Below are 23,650 nucleotides of genomic sequence, written 5' to 3' on the forward strand. Positions count from 1 at the left end.
TCAAATTTCTAAATTACAAAGACCAAAGATTAATGAAACTATATCAAGAAGTCAGAGCAGGGGGCATAACTCCCTCTTTGGATTAATTTTTTGTTCAAGTCACACTTGGGGATTTGACAGGATTAAGCCATAATGCAGCCATTATAGTTTGTTCTGTTTATTTGAGTTTATCAAGGTCTGCCAGCGCCCATTGGCTGCATTATAGCTTGACCCTGCCCTGACACCACCACGGCTTAAATTGTGTTTAAATGCCATTAGTGACCTGAGATAAAAGTGACAGCAATTCCCAGTCAAATCCAGGCATTGGAAGACTTGAAAAAACAGAGTAAGATACAAGAGATCTGCGTGCGATTCCCTAGCTCTTTGCGAGGGAGATCTCTTGGTTCTTTAATGTGCTTGGTGTAAAGCACTGATAGCTGGGATAACTTTCCTGGGTTTAACCAGTACTGAGTACACCATTTTCCCAGTACTACCCTTTAAATGCTGAGCGCAAGGCGAGGGAGCTAATGGTACCATATTTGAAAGTTTTTCTGTTTCATGCGACCAGGGTTTGAACTCCTGACCATCCACTCCTGAAGCAAACTCTACCAATGAGCTATTGGGGCGGTGCAAGGGCATAATAGGGCAATGGCAGATCTTTAGAAACTCAACAACATCAATAACCAAGTTTGATTGGCTACTGGGGCCAATTGTATAAAAATGGATAACTTATATGCAGGTTATTTTTGGTTCATTTACACATGCAAGCACTTTCATTGGTCTACTGTAATTATTGAATAAATATTGACCTATCAGTAAACATTTTGAATAACTTTGATCAAACCGAAAATCTCACCCTTTTGAACAAACAGCTGCAGATGTTTGTAATTAATTTGAACAATTGCTCCTCCTACATTTTTTCAGAAACAGACGTGTTTTTAAAAAAAAAAAACACAAAAAAACTTATCTGATAAACTGATAAGTTTATAAAAACAAGAGTTTGTAAATTTGATTGATAGTTTAATACTTTTTATATAATTTTAACATTGACAACAAATATTGCACATTTAATTCAATAACATAATGCCATATAGGACCGGTAGAATTCTTCATTTAATCATTCATTAAGGTTCTATGGCCACTGTAGCTGGTTGTCACATTGTAATGAGTAATAATAATATTTAAGCATATTTAATACATTTTCAGGGAGATATTTATTAGATTAAATATCTTTTTAATAATAAAATAAATAATGGTAAAAATATTAAAATTGCAAATTTTGGTAAAGATTTGGTTTGTAATTAAATTGCATAAAGTCTGCAGTATCTAAATTTTGATTGTATATTTCACAATATAGATCGGTATTGAAGTGGTAAATGTATTTCTCTTCACAACTATCTCTCCTCTGTATGGCTATTGTGTTTGTTGTAAGCACTTAATTCTGGTTGGATATCAGCATCCTTCTCAATGGGAATATCTGTTATATCATGTTCCAACATATCTCCAGACTTAAGACTGTCTTTTGAGCCAGCATGCATCATATCTGTGGAACCTATCAGTGTCGGATTGTTTTCTACACTACCAGGTGAAGGGGAGAGACTAAAATTCATGTCATACTTGATTGCACCATTCATTTGCTCTGAAAACGAGCCACAACTGGAATTTTCTGTGGAGTCTGTGTTTCCAAACGCTGTAGTTCTCACTCTGAAAAAAGAGTCATCTGCTGGTTTAAATATATCCTCTCCTTGTGGAATGTTTTGCTCAGTTTGTATTGACAATTCTGTCAATAGTACAGGAATGTCTTCTTTTTGTTCAATTTCATCACTTTTTCTTTGGGTTCCATTACTCACAGAATGTCCCAAATACTCTTCAGCTGAATGGAATGCAGCATTTCTACCTCCAGAGGCTGAAGAGCTCTCAGTTTCTTTTCTTTTATTTGGCCCTTTGATTTCTGTGTCCCTCAGTTCTAATTTAGCCTTTTCTATACTGTCACTGTAAGATCATGAAATGGAAACAAAATTGGTCAGTATAAAAAAGGAATAACACAGTTTAATTATTAAAAGAAAAAGTCTGACAACTTTTAAAAATAGCCACTTTGAGCTTGCCTTTTACACACTAAACAGAACTTTTTCGAACATAGAATATTTGATTGAACTGAATAAATAAGTTATTGCAACAGAGATGAAAACAGTTCTGATTTTGAACTTGGTGGGGCTCTAAACTTGTCAATAAGAGAAAAGGTCATTCAAGTCATACATTATTATAATAATGCAATACAACACCAAAATGAATAGATAACGATGCTCTTCCATTTTTTTCGTATTTATCCAAGGCCTGTTTTATTTAAGCATCTTGGTGGCAATTTTAATATTCAAATAAATGCCATCAAGGGCAAAGGGCAGAATTTTTTTTATTTCCTTCATTTTTGCGCTCATTTTAAATACTGTTTTAAGATCAATTTTAACAAATGAGTACCAAACTAAAGAAAAACATGGCCAAAATATATGTGAGCAAGTCCCTTTAAAGGGTTTGCAAAATGCACATGGCCGTACAACTACCCATATGTATATAATTAAGACAACACAAAAACTATGAAAATCATTGGACTTTTTTACTTCTAAAAAAAGCTACTTGGTAAATTTGTGGCCATAATTGCAATGGTGAATATACCAAGTACATACAATTTAATCCCAAGCCTGGATTCCAGCATAGACTTAATGTTGGGTAGAGTCAGTCTTAGATCAGTGGTTCCTAGTCCACAGTAGAACCGCAGCTGCAAGATAAAAGAGTTAATCTATACTAATTTATACTATCTTGATTAAAAACACAGCTAAAAGCTGATGTAAATCAAGATTCCTCTTGTCAATGACAGATTTGCAGCCAATGGTACAACACCAGGTAAGTTTTTGGTTTGGTCAAAGTTATCCAAAATGTTTATTGATTGGTCAATATTTTTATCCAATACTAACTTCTTACCATTCAAATTGTTTTATTGAGTAAACAAGCCAATTAAAACCTGTGGACAACTTATCTAAGCTGGGAGAAAAAGGCATTCTCACACTTCATAGACAATTTGGTAACCAAGCGTCAGTTCTAAATAACTGTTCGACCAAACTAGAGCTATCACAGGAATGATAACTGCCCCCACATACTGTCTTGCGACAAGGTTGTATCAAAAGTCTCAGAAAAAACATATAGCAATTTATTAATATCTATAAATTTTATAAAAATATCTTAGGCACAAAAATAGACCAGCGTAAATCCATAACTATGTACCTGACTGATGTTTTTGTTAAGCATGAAGACACCATAGTGGAACTGGAACTTATCCTTGCCTCGTGTGTACAGGGGGAACCTGAAATAGGATTACAAAACATCAATTTCATATCTAGTTGACAACTAAGAAAATAAAAGACACATTTTGCTTGATATCTAAGGGACCGGCCAAAATAGTGGTACTACAAGCCTCAGGAATATAAAGCCAAGCTCGAATGCTTAAAAAAGTTAACCAAAATCAGTCCTTGATATCCAGTTCGAGCCAATGAGGAAATCAAGCCAAGCGATATCGAGCCAAGAGGTTTTGACTGTGTGAGTACAGCATTGGTTATCAATTCATTGAAACAAATCTACTGAGACACAACAGTAAAAGTCGAGTCCATGGATTGTAAAATGAAGGTTAAGAATATATTTGACTACCGGTAATGTCATCTAATTACATACAACTTATGATGATTATGTTTTTTTTCCCTTAGTTGATCACAACGACACTGTGTTTAATATAAAAAATAGCACATTGTCAGGCAATTGTATATTGATAGGTATCAGATGCTGTTATCATAAATTGGAAGATATATAAACAGGATGTCTTTAAGTTTTTCATTTTAGTGTTTACAGGAATATATCTGCCAACAGGATCATAACAGAGCCACTGGCTTACACTGGCTAATGGCATCCGTTCAGAGCAGTCAATCATGAAAAAACACTAGCATAGTATCCATTCAAAACAGCCTAGAATCCTTTCAGGGCAGCCAATCACATATTTTCTCCTTTGTATTATCGGTACCCAAAGAAAAAATTCAATATTTACAAATGGCAGGAATTATTCATTTTGACCCTTCATTATACATTTCTATAGAATAGTGGTGTGTAACCGTTAAAATATTGTGAGATGTAAATTTAGGTAATAAAAAAGAACACATGTTTTTCTGAATTATATTCTTTCTTCCCCAAATAAATTAAGAAATACGGTAGAATAACCAAAGTGACCTCAATTAAATGCAAAGGCATGCCAATGTTTACTGTGGCATAACAATTAATGGATACTCTTGTCAAATTGCCTGAAGTAATTCTATAATTGATAGATGAATACTCTTTAATGTGTTTCATTAATTATTCAAATCTGACTTCAAATAATGAATACCTGATCATGAATTACCTCCATATAGCATGCAAAGATAACATCAGACAATTTCATAATATTTTCAATACAAGTAATGTTACTTAAGTACTAATCTCATTTAAGTTTAATTGTGACGTTTGTTTCATTTCATTTAAGCTGTGTATAATCTAAGAACATCACTTTAGAGGTCACATTCAGTTGACCTTTACATCATGCATATTGATTTTAATTAAATTGCTAGTCAGTACAAAGTAGCAGCCATTCAGAATATGAGTTGTAACGAAAGAGCTGGTAGAAAAGTTAAATAATAAGCGTAAAGTCATAAATCAAAGAAAAAAACTAGCTACTTGTTTATTTAAATATTTTTACTTAAAAATTATTCCATCGCTAAACAAAATGAGAACAACTATTAACCATGTGGTTACGCAACTGACTTGCCAATTAATGATTACAATCATAGTTTCTGCTGAACTGGACATAATCTCTAATGTTAATTATAAAGACTGTGAAAATGTATGTTTCTACTGGTCTAGATGTCAGTTTACTGAGTACAGCTATCGACATAACCTGTGTCGGTTGTATGAAAACATCGAAGATGGTATACAAGACGAGCCTGGCTTAAGGCGATACATGAAACCTGATGATGTTCTGATGGAACAGAAGACAAATGGAGCTGCATTGGATAATAGAATATCTGTTTGCCCATCACCACCTACACTCTACAATACTGACATATACGGGAATTTACGCCGAGTTGGGGCAAGAGTAAAGTATGTTTGCAGAGATAATGCTTCCAAACTAGGATACAGTCAATGTTTGCCTGACAGAACATGGTCTAAGGTGAATTTGGCATGTTTGTGTGAGAGACCGGTATTTGAAAGACAACAAGGGGCAATTGAGGTCGGACAGATTAAAAGGTTTAACAGCACCCATTTGAGCATCATATTAACTTGTGCAGATGATACAAACATAGTCAGACAGTTGGAAGAACCACTCTGTAATGATATAACGGGTGAATGGTCCGGAATAGAGTTTGTATGCTGTGATGTCATGATGGATCAAGGTTGGTATAAAGTGTTGAACTATCGTACAGACTCTTATCAATCCGATATCATGAAGTTGTGGCAAAATTTTGAAGAGTCTGACACAAGTGGGCTACAAGCTGGTGAGGAAATTCATGAGAGGTGTCTGTTTAGGAATATTACTATACTGAACCAATGGAAACTTCCAATATTAAGACCAAGCATGGTAAAAGTTCGAATCCTGAAATATGATGTAGAAGAAGCATTCCTGATTTTCAATGGCAAAGTGTCTGACCATGTCTCTTGGTTCAGAACACCATCATTATTAGACAGTTCTTGGCCAGCTCTGTTGACCAGCCCTGCACCAGAAATGAGCATCGAAGGACGTGATGGGTATCATTTCCTTGTTACCCAGACTGATCCGTCATCTACCGCATGTGAGGAATCGCTCTTTAAACTAGCAGTGACAAAAAGGAACAGGCCATGTGACAATGAATTAACACTGACCCCAAGAATTCTGTATTCTCCGCAAGAAACAGGTATTTTTGTAACAAGCGTGCAGAGAGACTCCCTGGACCATGCAGATACAATAGAGATATGGCTACAGTAGATGCTTTAATTTTGCGAAGGTTAAGCTGCGAATCCATCAGGTCAAAATTCAAAAGTTAGCAAAATGCCACATCTAGTGTTGCTTTCCAAGGAATTCATCATAGCGCTGCCAATTTTGAATTGACCCAAATTAAAAATTAAATTACAGTATACAAAGAACTAGTGATAACAAGAAGTCCCCGCCAGCATACATATCATATAATGGTGAATGATGCAGCCATTGTGTGGACCTGTGGTTGGCATAGCCTAATACTTTAAGTGTGCTCATTGTTTGGAAATGAGAAAGTGTATATGAAAACAACTTTTAAAGAGTATTCTTTTCTGTAAACAACTGATGGTGTGAACTTTTATTGTAAGCAACAGACAGTGTGTACTGCAGTTGATGTGTCATTTTATTGTAAGCAACAGTGGATGTGTCATTTTATTGTAAGCAACAGTGGATGTGTCATTTTATTGTAAGCAACAGTGGATGTGTCATTTTATTGTAAGCAACAGTAGATGTGTCATTTTATTGTAAGCAACAGTGGATGTGTCATTTTATTGTAAGCAACATTACATGTGTCATTTTATTGTAAGCAACAGTGGATGTGTCATTTTATTGTAAGCAACAGTGAATGTGTCATTTTATTGTAAGCAACAGTGGAAGTGTCATTTTATTGTAAGCAACATTGGATGTGTCATTTTATTGTAAGCAACAGTGTTGATGTGCCATTTTTTTAAGCAACATTGGATGTGTCATTTTTTAAAGCAACAGATAGTTTATATTTTTCTTCTACTATTGGTATACTTTTATTGTAAGCAACAGTTGGTGTGTATATCTATTGTTAAAGAAACAGTTAGTGTGGACGTTTTTGGTAAGCTATAGTTGGTGTGGACTTTATTGGTAAGCTACCGTTGGAGTGGACTTTATTGGTAAGCTATAGTTGGTGTGGACTTTTTTTGTAAGCTTCAGTTGGTGTGGAAATTTTTTGTAAGCTTCAGTTGGTGTGGATATTTTTTGTAAGCTTCAGTTGGTGTGGACTTTATTGGTAAGCTATAGTTGGTGTGGACTTTTTTGTAAGCTTCAGTTGGTGTGGACATTTTTTGTAAGCTTCAGTTGGTGTGGACATTTTTTGTAAGCTTCAGTTGGTGTGGACATTTTTTGTAAGCTACAGTTGGTGTGGACTTTTTTTGTAAGCTACAGTTGGTGTGGACTTTTTTTGTAAGCTACAGTTGGTGTGGACTTTATTGTTAGCAATAGTTGAGTTCACTTTGATTATAAGCAACTGTTTGTGTGTAATTTGATTTTAAGCTTCAGATAGTGTGTACTTTATTTGTAAGCTGTGAACACATGTCAGACTATGCACATAAATGATGTATGTTCATAACGGCAATAAGAATTGAACATTTCGAGTCATTTATAACACTTATTGCATTCAAAAGCGCATCTGAAACATCAGGAAACATTTTTCATAAATTTAATGGAATTTTGGTAGAAATAAAATTGTATCAACAATGACAACTTTCTGTTTGTGAAATATATGTTTTGAATGTGAAAAAACATGACTGTAGTGTATATTAAATAGGGATGGCAACGAGTAGTAAAATTGGTACTCGAGTACTCTGACAATCTTCTGATCGAGTACTCAGGTACTCGAATAACTAGAATTGGTTTTCGGGAAAAACAAGCTCGTGTATACATATACATGTATCATTCATGTACTATGTGCGTTGGTTGTAATATTGGTCATTTTCATTTTTAAATAAGACTGTCATTATGTACCTTAACAGAAAAAATCAATAAAAAGAAAACAAATGTTGTTTCATGCTTTTTATTTGGCCTTTTTATTGCATTTTTACATACATGAACTAAAATATAAATGGAAAGAAAAACTAGGATCATATTCGAGCGTCTAGATGATCGAGACTACACTCAATAATGAGCAAAATTCAGAATTACAATGAACAAAAATTATTTATAAATTTGTTTAGTTGTTTACTCTATGAAATAATATAATTAAACTGACCGTTAGTGATACTGAAATATTAATGTTTACCTCATTAATATGCATAATTCCTTAATTAAGATTTCCACCAATCAATTGTGATCAATCATTGCAAACAATATGCCTATTCAGGAATCATTGCTCGTAACGGTCGTTACTTATTCGCTCGTCAATGTTCATTGTTTGGTGAAAACTCTCTAATTGGTAAACAATACAATTGTATAGGCGATGTACCGCTATCAAAACTTCGCTAATTGACACCAGTGGTATTTGCAAATTAGGGCCCTTTGTTGAAAGTTTGCAACTCTCACAACAACTGTCAATTAATTTATTAGGGTCAATTGAGTACACAGTGGGGATTAGAGGGATCGTAAATTGTCTTCTTTGAAACGCGCCAGGTGTGATACTTACGCCTGTAAATCGTGTATTTGGTGAAATTCATATAAAAAATTTTTTTTTTGAGTACTCGAGTAGTGATTTGGTACTCGGGTGATTGATCGGGTACTCGTTGCCATCCCTAATATTAAACAAACATGTAATAATAAAGTAGTGCAAAACTTTTTAAATCCTAAATAAATTTGTGCTCTATAATGACTGTATATGTCATTGTATTGGTGAACATATTAAGGGCTGATGGGATTCAAACCAAAGTCAAAGCTAAAGAAAAGGGTCATAATTGGAGTAAATACGCTTTATAATGCATGAATTACAATATATACTCAACATCTGTTCATATCAGTTCAAAAACAATTTGTTATAAGAGCGTACTGTTGCTACAATCAATAAATGACCACTTTGGGAACAACTGCTCAACCAAATCAAAGATGGTCGCTAAACCGGTGTTGAGATCGTACGCAGTTATTTCCCTTGATGTGCATTTGTTGTTTATTATGCAAAGGGAAGTATGTGTTGTCTTGTGTTCTTACCAATAATCAATTTAGTTCTACACTTAGGAATATATTGTGTATGCAAATAAATATACATGTATGTTTGCGCTTTAATGTACCTGTAGACTTTACCAAGCGCCATTACAGTTTATTGAATAAAAGGTATACAATAAACTTGAGTTCCTAAAATTTATAACTTACAAACAATTAGCTTTTAATACTTTTCTTGTCTTTTTGACAATATTTTTTTCTTCATGGACTGGACCTCTTGATTTTAGACTCAGGACTTATGACTTGTGGGTAGTCTGTCGGACTCCTATGCCAAAAAATGTTAGTGTCTAACACTGTCTGCTTAACAAACTTACACCTTATCTTTTTCCTCCAATTTCGGATGAATATGGTCGATTATCGTGGATCTAGAGGACAAATGGTCCATTGGGTACCGAACTGGGAAGTCCAAAAACAGGGACATCATTATGACCAGGTGGCACGTGTATCCAAGACCAACTGATACAGCAGTCTCATCGTAACCTGTCAAATATTTTGTAATAACTAATTATTCAAGCTTTTTTTTTTAGTGGTCAACATTTTGTTTTGTCCAATCAGAAGCCAACATTTCTCAAGTTTACCAATACACTTATCTCAGTAAATTTTAATCAGGTGAAGCCATAGACATAAACAGTAGGTAGCTTACACAATAAAATGTAAACCACTAAAAAGGTTAAAGATTGTTAGTATGTACTTACAAAAGTATATCTAAGAATGAAAACTAAACAAGATCTTTTCAAGACCAGCCCTTACACCTTACAAGTATATAGAAGATAGAAACAGAGTCAAACCATGTATAGTTGCTACTATTTCAGCACTACCTTGGCCTTATTAGCCATTTTTACAAAATTTTGAGATTATTCACTTTGGAATATTTCAAAACAAAATACATCACTGAACATAATATGATTTCCATCTCAGATAAACTGAAGATTCTTCAAATGATCAAAGAACAATTACATCCATAGTATGATGACCATATCATTCTTTAGCCTTTATTTAAGTTGAGTTTAATGTTTTGGACAGCCAATCATTAAAAAAATGAAGTATGAATCCCACCTTGGAACTCCTCTGAGTTAGGCAGATACACACCACATACACACAGCTTCTCGTTTCCTCTCTGAAAAGATAACAATCGGGAAAATTATCCAAAAATTGGTTATCCACAGGTTGGCTTGTTTGCACACACAAGCAATTAGATTGGTCACCATCATTATTGGATAAATAATTGACCAATCACTAAACATTTTGACTGTTTTCAACCAAACAACTATTTTTTAAACCAGTTTTATACAATTGGCTGCTGGGGTTTGAACAGCTGGTAACTCTCAATCCTAAAAAGAGGAATGAGGAATTTATGCCAAAAACAGGATAAAGGGGCGACCTATACAATGCATTGGAAAAAATTGCATTTTAACAAGAAACCAGTGGGTCAGGTTATGAAAATATGTTTATGTGTGTCTATTAGAGCATCGTCATCTTTAAGGACAATACTATATAAGAGGGTGAGAGTGGTCAAGTGGTATCAATGTGGCCTTCTCAACCAAGACGTTGTGGGTTCGATCCCCACCATTATTACCTTCTTATGACCTCTCAATATGGACACCAGTACTGGTTTATGGCCAGGAACAGACAGGAGCTTGATTCTTTATGCTGTCAGATTTGGTCACAATCAATCTAAAAAAAACATTGTATGAACTATAAACAAAATTCAAACTATACTATTTCAGAAACTAACCTCTGTGATAGGGTATATGTAAGTAGTTAGCTCTGTGACCAACTGTTTCCTTCGTATCAACAACTGATAGTTCTCTTTGATGTACTTTTCCCTGAAAACAAAAAGATTAAGGAGCTATATTTAATGTATTTCCAACATACCAGGTACTTTTTTAAGTTACAGCAGTATGATTAATATGCGCTAATAGACGCACAATGTGCCTGTCATAATGGGACACCAGAACATTAATTATGAAGCAAACATTTTTTGTTTATGATTATTGGTGTAATGTAACCTTTTGCTTTGGCAGTAAAGTTCAAAGATCAGACAAAATACACAAAGAACCCTATGAATGTTTATTAGGGCATGGACGTCATTATAAATTTAGGGGACAGATACGGAACCTTGTCTGAAAGAAGATCTTTTTCTGGTCATCAAGGTCGTGTCTTTTTTCCTCCAGCTGATGAAACTTCCCTTTGAGATCATGACCTGAAAATGACCAACACAGGAATTGTACAACAACTTTTCAGTTATTTCCAAAAAAGTAGCTCAGACACTTACAATACATCAATGATCAATATTTTATTAATCACACTCATTCATATTGAATTTTAGTATAGGTTACCAATATTCAATAAATCTAATGATTCAGATTATCATTTCATAAGATAACATTAAGTAAATAAGAATTTTCAGAGGGAATATTTCTATAGTTATATTATTTTTTTTTTTAGTTCAAGACTTTGAATCACATGCTGAAAAGCATATTATTTCAGAAATTCTATTGTACAATATCATGATTCCGCAAATTCATATAGGTACTTTTCAAAATTCTTAAAAAACCACGAGATAACCCAAGTGTCTGGCAATAAAATGATCTTAACTGTCACCCCTTCTCAATCATAATGATAAAACTGTCACCCCTTCTCAATCATAATGATAAAAGATAAATTTGTACAAGTTTTGAAATAAAATTATAACAAGAATTTAATACTATGATTTATTTTTATTTTGTAAAGATGATTTATTTAAGTTGGTCTCCTTGACTTTCTTTTTTTTCATGTGTTCAGCACCAGTTATTTAAACATTTGGATTTTGACAGTAATTTAATACCAGAAGAGCTCTCCAACTTTCTGTACTGTATTGAAATGATGATTTGTTTAATTCATCGACCTACTTTTTTCTTCCCTGGTTGAGCGCCAGTTATCGAGTACGTCATTTTGCCGTTGGAGACTGTTCATTTGCCAGGAGAGCTCGTGTTTCATCTGAGTCACACGTAACAACAGGTCTTCGCGTACAGAGAGCTGAAGACAAAGAATGAAATGAGGAAATAACATTTCGCCAAAAGAAAAGTGGCATTTGCTGTTTTGTGTTTCAACATCCATACTGCATGAACATTGGGAAAAAATGCCATCACCAAATGGTTTGGTAGCACTTATTAACATTTTATTTCAAATATTTACACCCTTGTTTGAATTTCTGAGATAAAAACAAAGCCTTTAAATTGCAAATATATTCTGATGAACGCTACATCTTCAAAATGCCTTTGATAGTACAAATTAAAATTAGACAACATGCAATTTTCTTTGAATTTTGTTATCACAGAAATGTTGGAAAAAGAACCTAAATATACATGTTAAATATTTGTTTCCGCAATACTAATACATTCAAACCTAAATATACATATTGAATATTTCTTCTGCAATACTAAAACAATCAAACCTAAATATACATGTTGAAGTAGTAAGTAACAACATAGTTCTACAAACTAACTCCTAACCTGCAGACCCATTTAAAGCTGCACTCTCACAGATTGACCATTAAAAACTTTTTTATTTTTTGTCTTGGAATGAGCAAATATTTGCGTAAATATCTGCAAACCAATGATATAAGATTACTGACAAAAAATGAGATCATAGATTTTCATATTTCTGTTCGAAAACTAATGTTTTATGGCTTATCAATTTTTGAACATATTATATAAAAATCTGCGATCTGATTTTTTCTCAGTAGTCTTATATCACTGGTTTCCATGGATCTTCGCAAAAATTAGCTTGTTCCAAGACAAAAAATAAAAAAGTTGTCAAAACGTTCAATCTGTGCGAGTGCAGCTTTAAAAGGGTGGGGGCTCATTTCAATAAAGATCTTACTTGATCTAAGTTGAAAATTGCAATTATCTTAATGTCATATCATTTTTTTGCTATATAATATATGTGAGAATTGAACTTTTTAAACAGTACTAAATATGAACACAAAGATGAAAAAAATCAACTTATTGAAATTTGAGGCATCTATACAGCTTTAAGTTTAATGTGATTCCGACTAACTAATTGCTGAGTGAAATTGATACCAGAGTCAAAACAATTGTAAGGATGGCCGTTGTTATAATCTTCCAGACCAAACCTTTTGTGTTTTTTCCTGGGAGTGAAGAAGTCTGTCCTCTATAGAACTGTGGAGACGTTTAACGGAGGCCTGCATTTGGCTGATGGCTCGCAGAACTGTGTGAATCCTATGATAAAGATACAAAGGGATAGACATACTTTACTAGGTGTACTATAAAGTGAAACATCAGAATAATTGTTATCCTCCATAAAAGTTCCCCATTGCACACAATATAAGTTGCTGTACATTATATATATATCAAATGACCATCTGCATTAGTTTGTGTAATTTGTTGCACATTGTTTGTACGGGATCTTGGACTTGAAACAATAAATCTTTTGCCATCACACAACATCTCATAGTGCCAATTTTTCAGAACTTGATTAAAGTTAACAACAAGTGTTGTTAACTTAAACAAAGTTCTGAACAATCTGCCTTTTACGTCTTCATTTTCACACTTAATAGCTACACGAACAATCTCTTGCACTCATACCGTACCTGGAGAGGGTGTTTATTGTGTAGGATTGTTTGGGCATGGCTGCTGGATCCCGGGGCAGTAACTCTCGCTCAAAATCTTCAGATATCTGAAATGAAGAGGATTGAGTTAACAGGACAATTAATACCCTTTATACTCACAGATCATGATAAAGCTCTCATGAATCAAGGTATGAAATTATAGGAATGGAATGGAAAAATATTTTCATAAAATTACTCAGTGCTCAAGCCATGATTTGTAAAATGGCAGAAAGGGCACCTAAGATTCATATTAAATGAGCCTTAAACTACCTCTCCCCAGGGTTTGTAGTTTTATTTTATGATGCCAACAGACTATCCATGGAAATCCCCAGTGAGCGTACAGGGCTTTTTCTATAGTACCCACGGGTCCGACTATCGGACCCATTCCCAAAGCAAAATATAAGATATTTTTCCCAATCTTCAGAAAAAAATCCCAATCCATAAAAAAAAAATATATATATATTTTTTTTTTTTAGAAATTCTATTAACCTGTACTGGTTCATTTTCAGCATCCTAATAAATTATGTAAAGTGAAGTTTTTTTTGGTAATTGAACTCAGAAATCCTTGATTTTCATCACTTTCAGAGATATGAAATATTATCTGTCATGATTTATTGCAATAGATATTTACACCCCAAGGATTGATATTTCAGCCATTGTGGGTCTTTTGAAGGGAAAATAAACTAATATTAAATCATTTCCTAATTCCCAGGAGACTAGACAGCTTTTTCTTTTAACTGTAAAATTTCCCAATTTCGGCATTTTCACGACGCAAAATTTCCAAAAATGTCTAGGGTCTTTTTCCCAAAATGGGCAGAAAAAGCCCTGGCGTATTGGTCTTATAAGGTTGTGGGGCACAGTGTAAAGATTTAAACCTGGTTAGAGCAGCCCCCGAGGTTTAAATAAACACCAGTGTATAGCATTGACACACAGGTCCCTCTTTTATCATCCCTCCTGGAAGATTATAAGTAAAATTTAGTGTTGAGACACGGTGGTACAATCTGTAACCCCAAGGTTGACAGTTGGGTGGAACCTGCCACTTTTTGGTTGACATTTGGGTCAAACCCACGACCCCTAGGTAGACAGTTGGGCAGATCTGGCAACCCCCAGGTTGACAGTTGGGCAGATCTGGCAACCCCAAGGTTGACAGTTGGGTGGAACCTGCCACCCTTCGGTTGATATTGGGGTTAAACCTGAAACCCCCTGGTTGACAGTTGGGTGGAACCTGCCACCCGTCGGTTGACATTGGGGTCAAACCTGAAACCCCCAGGTTGATAGTTGGGTGGAACCTGCCACCCCTCGTTTGACATTGGGGTCAAACCTGAAACCACCAGGTTGACAATTTGGTCAAACCTTTCACCCCTCGGTTGACATTGGGGTCAAACCTGAAACCCCCAGGTTGATAGTTGGGTGGAACCTGCCACCCCTCGTTTGACATTGGGGTCAAACCTGAAACCCCCAGGTTGACAATTTGGTCAAACCTTTCACCCCTCGGTTGACATTGGGGTCAAACCTGAAACCTCCTGGTTGTCAGTTGAGTGGAACCTGCCACCCCTCGTTTGACATTGGGATCAAACCTGAAACCCCCAGGTTGACAATTTGGTCAAACCTGCCACCCCTCAGTTGACAGTTGGATAAAAAATATCTCAATTATTACTAGACAAACTTACCTGGTGTTGTGGTGGTGTGAAGTACTTGTCAAACATCCCGATCACAACCATGTTGGGCACATACTTGTACTGGTCCTTCTGTGCCTAGAGTAACATAAAATGCTCACTTTACAGTTGCGCCTAATGTCACATTAAATGTTCACTTTATAGTTCCAAGAACATGGAGGAAAGCCACCTGATCATCAATCATTGAATCAGAACCTTAGAATGACTGTTAGACATATTTAACAGAAATGTAAATATTTCTCATAAAATCATTTTGTGCATGAAATGAAATTCTAATTAAAATACTAACATATGTGCACACATTTGTAAGCCTGAATCAATAATGCATATAGAGAGAATATTATGAACTTTGTAGTGTAAATGTGATACAATTATAACAGACAGACAGAGAGGCTCCAGTTAGAACAAAGACTGGTGTAGTTTTTCATAATTACAAGTTATCTGATTTTTATATTCCTTATAAAACTGAATTACCTTTTCAGAAAAGTAGACCAATCCAGATAAGTGGATGGTCCAGTCAATGAGCAGATGTGGAGGGGAGTCAGCATGGCCTTTGTTTCGAACCCAAACACGCAGTACCACAGCTTAAGACTTTGTTAAGGTCCAAAAACTATTGATACTTTAATACCTATTTATTTTAGATCAACTGTGAAGAGAGCTCTTTAAGTATATACACATAATAGTGTTTTTTGGCCCTTTTTGTGGCCAAAATTCAGCCCCATTCCCTCCTGAAAAGTACATTATTTTTCCCTACCAAGGTAAACTAATCCCCTTATGTATTGAAAATGTTGATAGGTTTGTTGAATGAAAGGTTTTGAAAACAAGTTGTACATTACCCCAATATGGGATATATGGGGTAAAGGAAACCATATCGGGTAAGAGCGAAGCTCGAACCTGAATATTGTTTCCTGTGCCCTGTATATCGCATATCGGGTCACCTACTAACCCCGTAACGTATATTGCATATCGGGTCACCTACTAACCCCGTAACGTATATATCACGTGGACAACCTGTTTGCATGTTTAAATGTTTCATTTAGTCATCGGAATTGGAAAATAGACGCCATTTTGGTACGATATAAATTTGGTGACCCAATATGGAAAAATATGGGGTCACTGCGTGACCAGTCCTGGACCAATGGCGTTACGTCATTCATGTTGGAGGCGTGATATAAAAGATTAACCAAGGGAATTTGATTATTAACAAGCATGCATGGTCAAAAGAAAGATTGAAATTAAAGAAATGTTCTTACACTGCGTAGAATTTCACATTGCTATCTGTTCAAAGCAAAAGTAACATTAAACATAAAATATATTAAGGGAAGTTACATTGTTCTTTGGAACCTAAGGATTACAGACTAATTGTTCTACAAATGAGTAGAAAAACATACAACTAATTTCAGATGTTCACTTTCTTCCTTGATTATTTTATATACATAACATTTGTCAAGGGAGATCATTTTAACATGGCATTTTGTTTTAATAGTCCCTATTAATTACCATTAACCTATCTTTAAATTTTCGTTCACTTCTTTAAAAAATAAAGATAATGTATAATGGGAGACAACTTGGTAAAAATTAAAAACAAGGTTATGATTCTTGAACAGCACACACAAATCACATTTCCATTTAAGATAAAATAAAGAAAAAAAAAATGCAAGCTTCATTCACTTCAATCCGAAAGTTCTGACAAAACATAAATCCATGTGCAAAAACACTACTTCAAAGGAGTTAATTTGGGCGCAATCGGCCACAGAGTTATGGTTCTTGAAATGTGCATGAGTCAAACATGTGTAACCATTCATTGATATTTCAATTTCTATCAAAATCAGAACATATTTATTTTGAATAAATATTGCTTAGTTCACCTTTATAATTAAGATGTTAATACTCAATGCTTTAGCCAGGATTTGAAAAGAGCAGCATGCTACGTCAGAAAGGGCACTTTTGATGGGCATTAGATGAGCCTTTATTGAGCACTCGCCATGACCAATGCTAATTTCAATTGTGTATGTGTAACTACTTTCAATACTAATAGTTTGTTATGAATACTTTAGCTATTATCTTTACTTCAGTTTCAAAATTATGCATATTTATTATTTTGACAAAATGTCCAATAAATATCAAATATAATTCAAAACTGTAAGAGAAACCAGATAGAATGCAATAATCGTCAAAGGCAGCTCTGTCAAACAAAAGGGCACAGCGGGGCATAGTAAAAAAGCAGTTGGGGGCCAAAAAAGGGCGCCAAGGTTTTCCCCACTGCTATTTAGACCTACTGGAGAACTGCCTACACAAAGACATTGAAGTGATGGTAGATTAACATCTGTAGCCATTCCACCAAGCTGTTGCACTGTTTATATGGTAATTACAGTAAAGTTTCATAGGATGACTCATTTACTTGGCGAATTTAGAATAATTATTATGATACATTAACACCCATTATATGGCCTTGAAATACTGTCAGAATTGTTCTAAAAGCTAGATTATCATCTTAATTTTGCTTCCTGTGCATATTAACACACACAAAAAACTTATCTGAAATTTGACATAAAGATGTAATTCATATCACAAAAAACACCTTTAAGATGTGGTATGAAATTAAAAAGAAACAGGTTTGGTCATAGGAATAACATTATGATTGTAAAAAATGGAATGATTGCCCCTTATGTTGGCAATAATCAATTATAATTTTCACTAATTGATTATTGATATTAATAAATCATATTCAAATATTCATATTTTGCTTGAAATCAATTGTAAATTTTACAAAATCAAGTATTTTAACTAGATAAGGCTCTCTCTCCACAATTTTGTGTCCTGTCTAAGACTGACAACATTTCATAATCAATTAACATGATTATGTCAGATATTCCATTCCAAGTCAGTCAGTTTAGTCTGCCAAACAACATACAACTTCTCTTTTTACAACCTTATGATAAAGGATACATTTGGACTGAATGTCTATCTCATCTTCGTACATGCGAATGTCGATGCTCTTCCAGGAAGGATTCTACATACAAACAAAATAAGATTATTAGATTCACAAATACATTGAAGACCAAAATCGCATAATGATTGGCTCTAAGAACATATATGGATGTATTTGCACATGTAATAGGTTTAAACTGCCATAATGGAATAAATAAATTTCCTAAATCGGATGTGTCGCCATTTGGGTGCACCCAAAATATTTCTAGTATAGGTCACCTATGTGCACACTAAGTTCGAAGAATCTATACCGAGATGTTCAAAAGCTGTTGATTGAAAAAGCCCAGAAAATTTCTAGTAATGGTGACCTTGATCATTGACCATTTCATCCCAAAATCAAGAGGGGTTGACCATGGCTAATGAGCATACCAAGTTTGAAGACCCTACCAGTGGTCAAAATTATCAAAAGCCCGCCAACCCTACACTAGTAAAATGCCTTCCGGGCTTGCTCAAATTCTGAATTTTATATAGCAGGGCTTGTTAAAATATTTGATTCTAAATAAAAGTATAAGAATTCAGGCTCGTCCATCCAAAAGTCTAATTTCGATGACTGCCCAACACCAAGTAATTCAAAGGTTATTGATTGGCAACGACGACAAATACGCCAGAAAAAGTTATCCTTACGTGTCAGCCATGCTTCAAGCATTCACAAATTTGATGGTAATTTTGTTATAAGAGATAGGTTTACATTATCATTTATGACTTATATCTTACTTACAAGTGATCCACTAATCCCTTCACTTCTATAGAATTCTGAAATTTAAAGCAGGGCTTCTGTTAAAGGAAGATTGGAAGTATATTACTCCCTAGAAATGGGTTAAAACTTCCAAAATTGATTCCTTGGAAGTACAAAAACTTCCATAATTTTGAAGAAAACTTCAGAAGTTGAAAGCTTGGAAGTTCAAAATATCAAAACCTTTTGTCAATATTTCTTTTATAGTCCTAAATCAATCAGTTTAAGTGTTTTTAAGTAAAATGAATTATAATAATACAAGTTAAAGTGCAAATTATTTGATTTTAAATATATTTGTTGAAAAATAGTTGAAAAAGATATTGTATTATGGAGACTTTAAAACTTCCATACTTCAGAGTCTTCCAAAAGTGATTGACAGGAAGTTCATACTTCCAGTTTCAAATTCTTAATGGAAGCCCTGTTAAAGAATATCAATTATTTTTTAAGCAAACATGACATGGACTTTTTTCATTTTTTCATCAAAATGCATCAAGAGTCAGGATATATATACACATGTATTGTATGTAATTTGAAAGACCGCCCACGTATCGTATTATAACTTGGGCATCTAGCAACATTTTTTTGTTTCATGATATATTCAAATCATATCAAAAAAACTTTCTGATTACACCAGTACCTTAAACACTTTTTTGAACTTCTTTCTATTCCTATTTAAGGCCAAATTAAAATAATGTTACCAGCCCAACAATATTTAAGAAGTCCTGAACCTTATTATTTTGTTGCTAACTATTATACTAAAATATTACTTATTATTGGAAACATAATTTGTCCAGTGTGGAAACCTTTAACGCATGATCTGCAGAAATATGAAAGAGGTCTGGGTAGAAACCAACCAAATGTACCTTTATTCTTGTCATTCTTGTGAAGCGTGAAGTAGACCTGTAACTGGGTAACGTCCTTCCCCCAATAACTCCTGTACTGTAGATTCCTCAATGTCACACTTTTCACATGCCGTAACCGCCTCTGAAGACACACAAAAGGTTAATACATTTGGTTAATATATTTGTGTGTATTTGTAATGGTAGTGACTCCCCCAAGTTCAATTAATTATAAGTTATTGCAAGCTGGGGGTTCCTGTTTCAATACCAAGACTAGACCTTACATTCCAAGCATGAGACATTTGGCTCTCAACATGGAAGCGGGGTGGGTTTTGCTCCAGTGCATAAGTGGGGCACAGAATTGTGGTGAGTTAAGCGGTCCGCAAATGGTTATATATGGTCCAGCACAAATTTCAGCACATATAATGGGTTGAATGCCATGGTACTGACCCAACATTTCAGAGAATATGTGAGCTACCATTGTGCCTGCCTTATAATCAATTCATTTCAACCATGAACCAAGAAAAATCATTGTAAAACACACTACTGGTTGAGAAGCAGTTTCCGACGGAAAGCAGTTTCCGACAAATCCTTTTTCGCTATTTTCTTTAAATCTTCATAAAGAAGGTACTGCAATTCAACTATATGGTAACTAGGCAATCAAAAGTTGAAATTCTTACTGAGAAACGTAAGAAACTTTTATTATTATTTAATGTTTAATGTTTAATTTTCATTTTGTACACAAACTTGCACGTGGGGGATCGGCACGCGCATCGTATTGCGCATGCGTGTAAACCTAATTTGCATATCTATGAATAGCTACAAGGTTTTCCTAAATTGACTTATACAATCGACGATCATTGTGAACATATTTGTGAACACTGATGTCATGCATGGTTCGCACCCACATTCACTTTTAAAAATGTATACAAACACAAGTTTCTATCAGAGATGAATCAAAATATCATTGATATTCAGTGTCTGCCTAATTTTGCGTATGAATTGATTGTCGTAAATTTTAAGGTTTAAATTTTTCGTTAATGCTGAAAAATTAAATAATATTTCTCTTAATACAGTCTTATATTAAGTATATTAAATTAACGAATAATAAAAACACATAAAAGGCACCTTAAATCTGCCCCGCACTCAATTTGTCGGAAACTGCTTCTCATCACAAACTATTCTGAACAGTGTAAGTTCCCTCTTTGCGCCCCTATTAGATACACTATATGTGACGTCACACATGTGAAAAATATATCGATAATAGCAGCTTGAGCTGTAGTTATCTAAAATGTGAACAATTTTAGTAGGTATTTAAACACATATAAATAATTCAATAAAAACGTATAAAAACTGTCGGAAACTGCTTCTCAGCCAGTAAAGTGGACTAGTATAGCTCCGTCCTAATGTTCAAGTAGTTGTACACCTCAAAATTGCGCACACTTAAACTGCCAGATTTACTTCACGAAAAATGGAGTGCTTGTATGGCTAAAAGGTTAATCAGAGGAGGACTGTAGTGTACATTGGTAAGAACCAGTATTTCACTTAGACAGCCATGAAAGCTGTATAGTACAACAGTAGAGCATCCACAGGATATGTAGTAGGTTCAATCCCCAACTGAGTCATACCCAAGATATTACAAATGCTACTTGGTTCTCTCTTGCCTAAGGTGGTAGGATATTGTCTTTGAATGTAGTGAATCTGTGCTTTAAAAAATCTATTGCACGACTAACCGTGCAGTTAAACTCAAAATGTATGTTATCTCACTCCGTTTTTTTTTTTCAAAATTGCTGTCCCTAAATTGAAAGTAAATAATCAAAATGTAGATAAGCTCAATATTGGCTAACAGAGTACAAATTCAAACTACTGGGCGGGAGAGTGGTCGAGTGGTATAGGTCTCCGCCGCTCACCGAAGAGGTTGTGGGGTCGATCCCCACCAGGGTTACTTTCTCATGACCTCTCAAAAAGGACACAGTACTGGTTTCGGCAAAGGAAACAGACTCAAAAGTGATCTTAAAAACCATCAGATTTCATCATAATCGAGCTTAAAAAAATTAGTATTATAAACCAAACTACTGTTAACAGTTTCTCGGGTGTCACGGATTGTCAAGGTTTTGACAGCTGCATCTGGCACACTTTAGTTCATCAGCTGGTACTTGCTACCAGATTGACCTCATTAAAGGTTTTGGTACTCGATCATCTATGTAGATGTGTATTTATTCACTGTTGTTTTTTTTACATTTTACCCAGTAATTTAATCATTATTACCTGAAATGTGGGCAAATCATATGGATTTTTCACAAAAGAAGGTATTTTTTCTTTAAATTGAGCCATTTACAAATCAAAATTATCAAACTGTAGGAACATTTAAAGACTTATTGTCATTTTCTGTCATTTATTTTGGTGCCACCCATTTACATCCGCCATATTGAATTTAGGTCATGTGACCAATTTATGGGACAGTTACATTTGCCGGGACCTGGGACCGATTATCGAAAAAGCCGGGACTATAGTGATTAGGTTCGGATGACCATTAATATCGATAACGAATTGGGGCAAACCAAATGCTATTTGCCGGAGCCATCACAGCCGGTACTTGGGATCCGTACAAAACATCCCTTGGGCGAAACCTCGCATGTCATTTTTGACTAGGTGGACAAAACCTCCCACATCATTTTTACGAGGTGGACAAAACATTTTTTAAAATATATTTTATCATTATAATAAAGCATACAGTAAGAAAATGGAAAAAAGTTAAACAGTACTAAAATTATCAATACGTTTTTATTTTTACGTTACACACACAGTTACAATATTATTTTTTTAATGAAACACAAGCGACGTGGGTTAATAAATGTAACGCTAGCTTCATGTACTATTTAAGTTTTACCTAGTTTTTTTTTATATAATATATGTATGCACTGTGTTGTTTGTAGAGTTTTGTGCTGTTGTTCCATGTTTCTTGTTTGTGATTTTTTTTGTGTTCTATGTCTTTGGTGTTTACCCGGTGCCATTATACGGGGTTTATGTTTAACCTTTTGGCTACTGAGCTTGTTTCTGTAGTTTTCCACATAAATATTTATCTATATCTATAATAATTATATAAAACATCATTACAAAGACCTGTGTCTGTTTGTTTTATGTTAGTATACAGTATGTATTTTATATATGTGTGTAGCATGTTATACATAATATATGCGTGCGTTATTAAACAATGTAAGCACACTTGCTTTCTTATTTTTTTTATGGTAATGCCTTGTCTGTTCATACCTCACTAATATTATGTAACTGTGAATGTTGTGGTTTTTTTTAAAACAACATATTTGACCTCTTGAAGATGCCAAGAATACACAAAACATGAATGTGTACAGGCTTTATTGTGTTAACTAGAAGCAAAAATAAGGGTTATATAGGTCCGTGGTAAAATGTTGTTGTTGTTGTTGTTGATGTTGTTTTCATCATATACATATGCTGTTGAAAAACGTTGTGGCAACCTTGAGACAACGTCTTTGAATATTATCTATTGATAATTTATTATAGCTAAATTCGTTCATAGCTTGTAAAGAGTATATGTTACGCGAATGGAACCATAAGAAAGTCAACTGCAATAAGTGAAAAGTTTCGCAATCTCTTGCAACGTTGTAAACAACCTTATAAATACTTTGTTTGGTCCCCTGCTTAGTGATATTTAACTATTAACTTATTTTCTGGTGCACAATCTTATCTTAGGAAGAGTTCTAGCAAAAAAGATGAACAGTAAACAGTAATAAAGAAGCAACTATTGTATATGCAATTACTTGTTACAGGCAAGAAAAAAAACGCTCAGAAACAACGTCATGGTTTAACCTTTAATTGTATTGTCAGTGT

The 23,650-nt window shown here is 34.4% G+C and overlaps 1 protein-coding gene across 1 annotated transcript; it reads right to left on the reverse strand.

Annotated features, from left to right (window-relative positions):
- Positions 1-978: 978 nt before the first annotated feature.
- On the reverse strand, positions 979-22,216 carry LOC128220769 (UV radiation resistance-associated protein-like). The gene is made up of 16 exons (XM_052929295.1): positions 22,052-22,216; positions 19,808-19,928; positions 18,930-18,964; positions 18,170-18,233; positions 15,695-15,804; positions 15,215-15,298; positions 13,527-13,612; positions 13,050-13,155; positions 11,824-11,950; positions 11,051-11,135; positions 10,668-10,758; positions 9,989-10,049; positions 9,247-9,412; positions 3,256-3,334; positions 2,661-2,752; positions 979-1,971 (listed from the first exon to the last, which is right to left on the reverse strand). The coding sequence occupies exons 1-16, from the start codon at positions 22,115-22,117 to the stop codon at positions 1,374-1,376; spliced, it is 1,971 nt and encodes a 656-aa protein (XP_052785255.1). The 5' UTR covers positions 22,118-22,216; the 3' UTR covers positions 979-1,373.
- Between the last annotated feature and the right edge of the window lie 1,434 nt (positions 22,217-23,650).

The sequence above is a fragment of the Mya arenaria genome, chromosome 15, assembly GCF_026914265.1.
Source record: "Mya arenaria isolate MELC-2E11 chromosome 15, ASM2691426v1".
Lineage (NCBI taxonomy): Eukaryota > Metazoa > Mollusca > Bivalvia > Myida > Myidae > Mya > Mya arenaria.

What these genes read in the sequence shown, in the direction of transcription:
- LOC128220769 (XM_052929295.1), bottom strand. Translation starts at nt 22,117, where the DNA reads ATGGCTCAATTTAAAGAAAAAATACCTTCTTTTGTGAAAAATCCATAT. An exon ending in TGGTCTACTTTTCTGAAAAG is followed by an intron (nt 15,299 to 15,694) that starts GTAATTCAGTTT and finishes ATGTTACTCTAG; the next exon opens with GCACAGAAGGACCAGTACAA. An exon ending in TCACACCACCACAACACCAG is followed by an intron (nt 13,613 to 15,214) that starts GTAAGTTTGTCT and finishes TCTTCATTTCAG; the next exon opens with ATATCTGAAGATTTTGAGCG.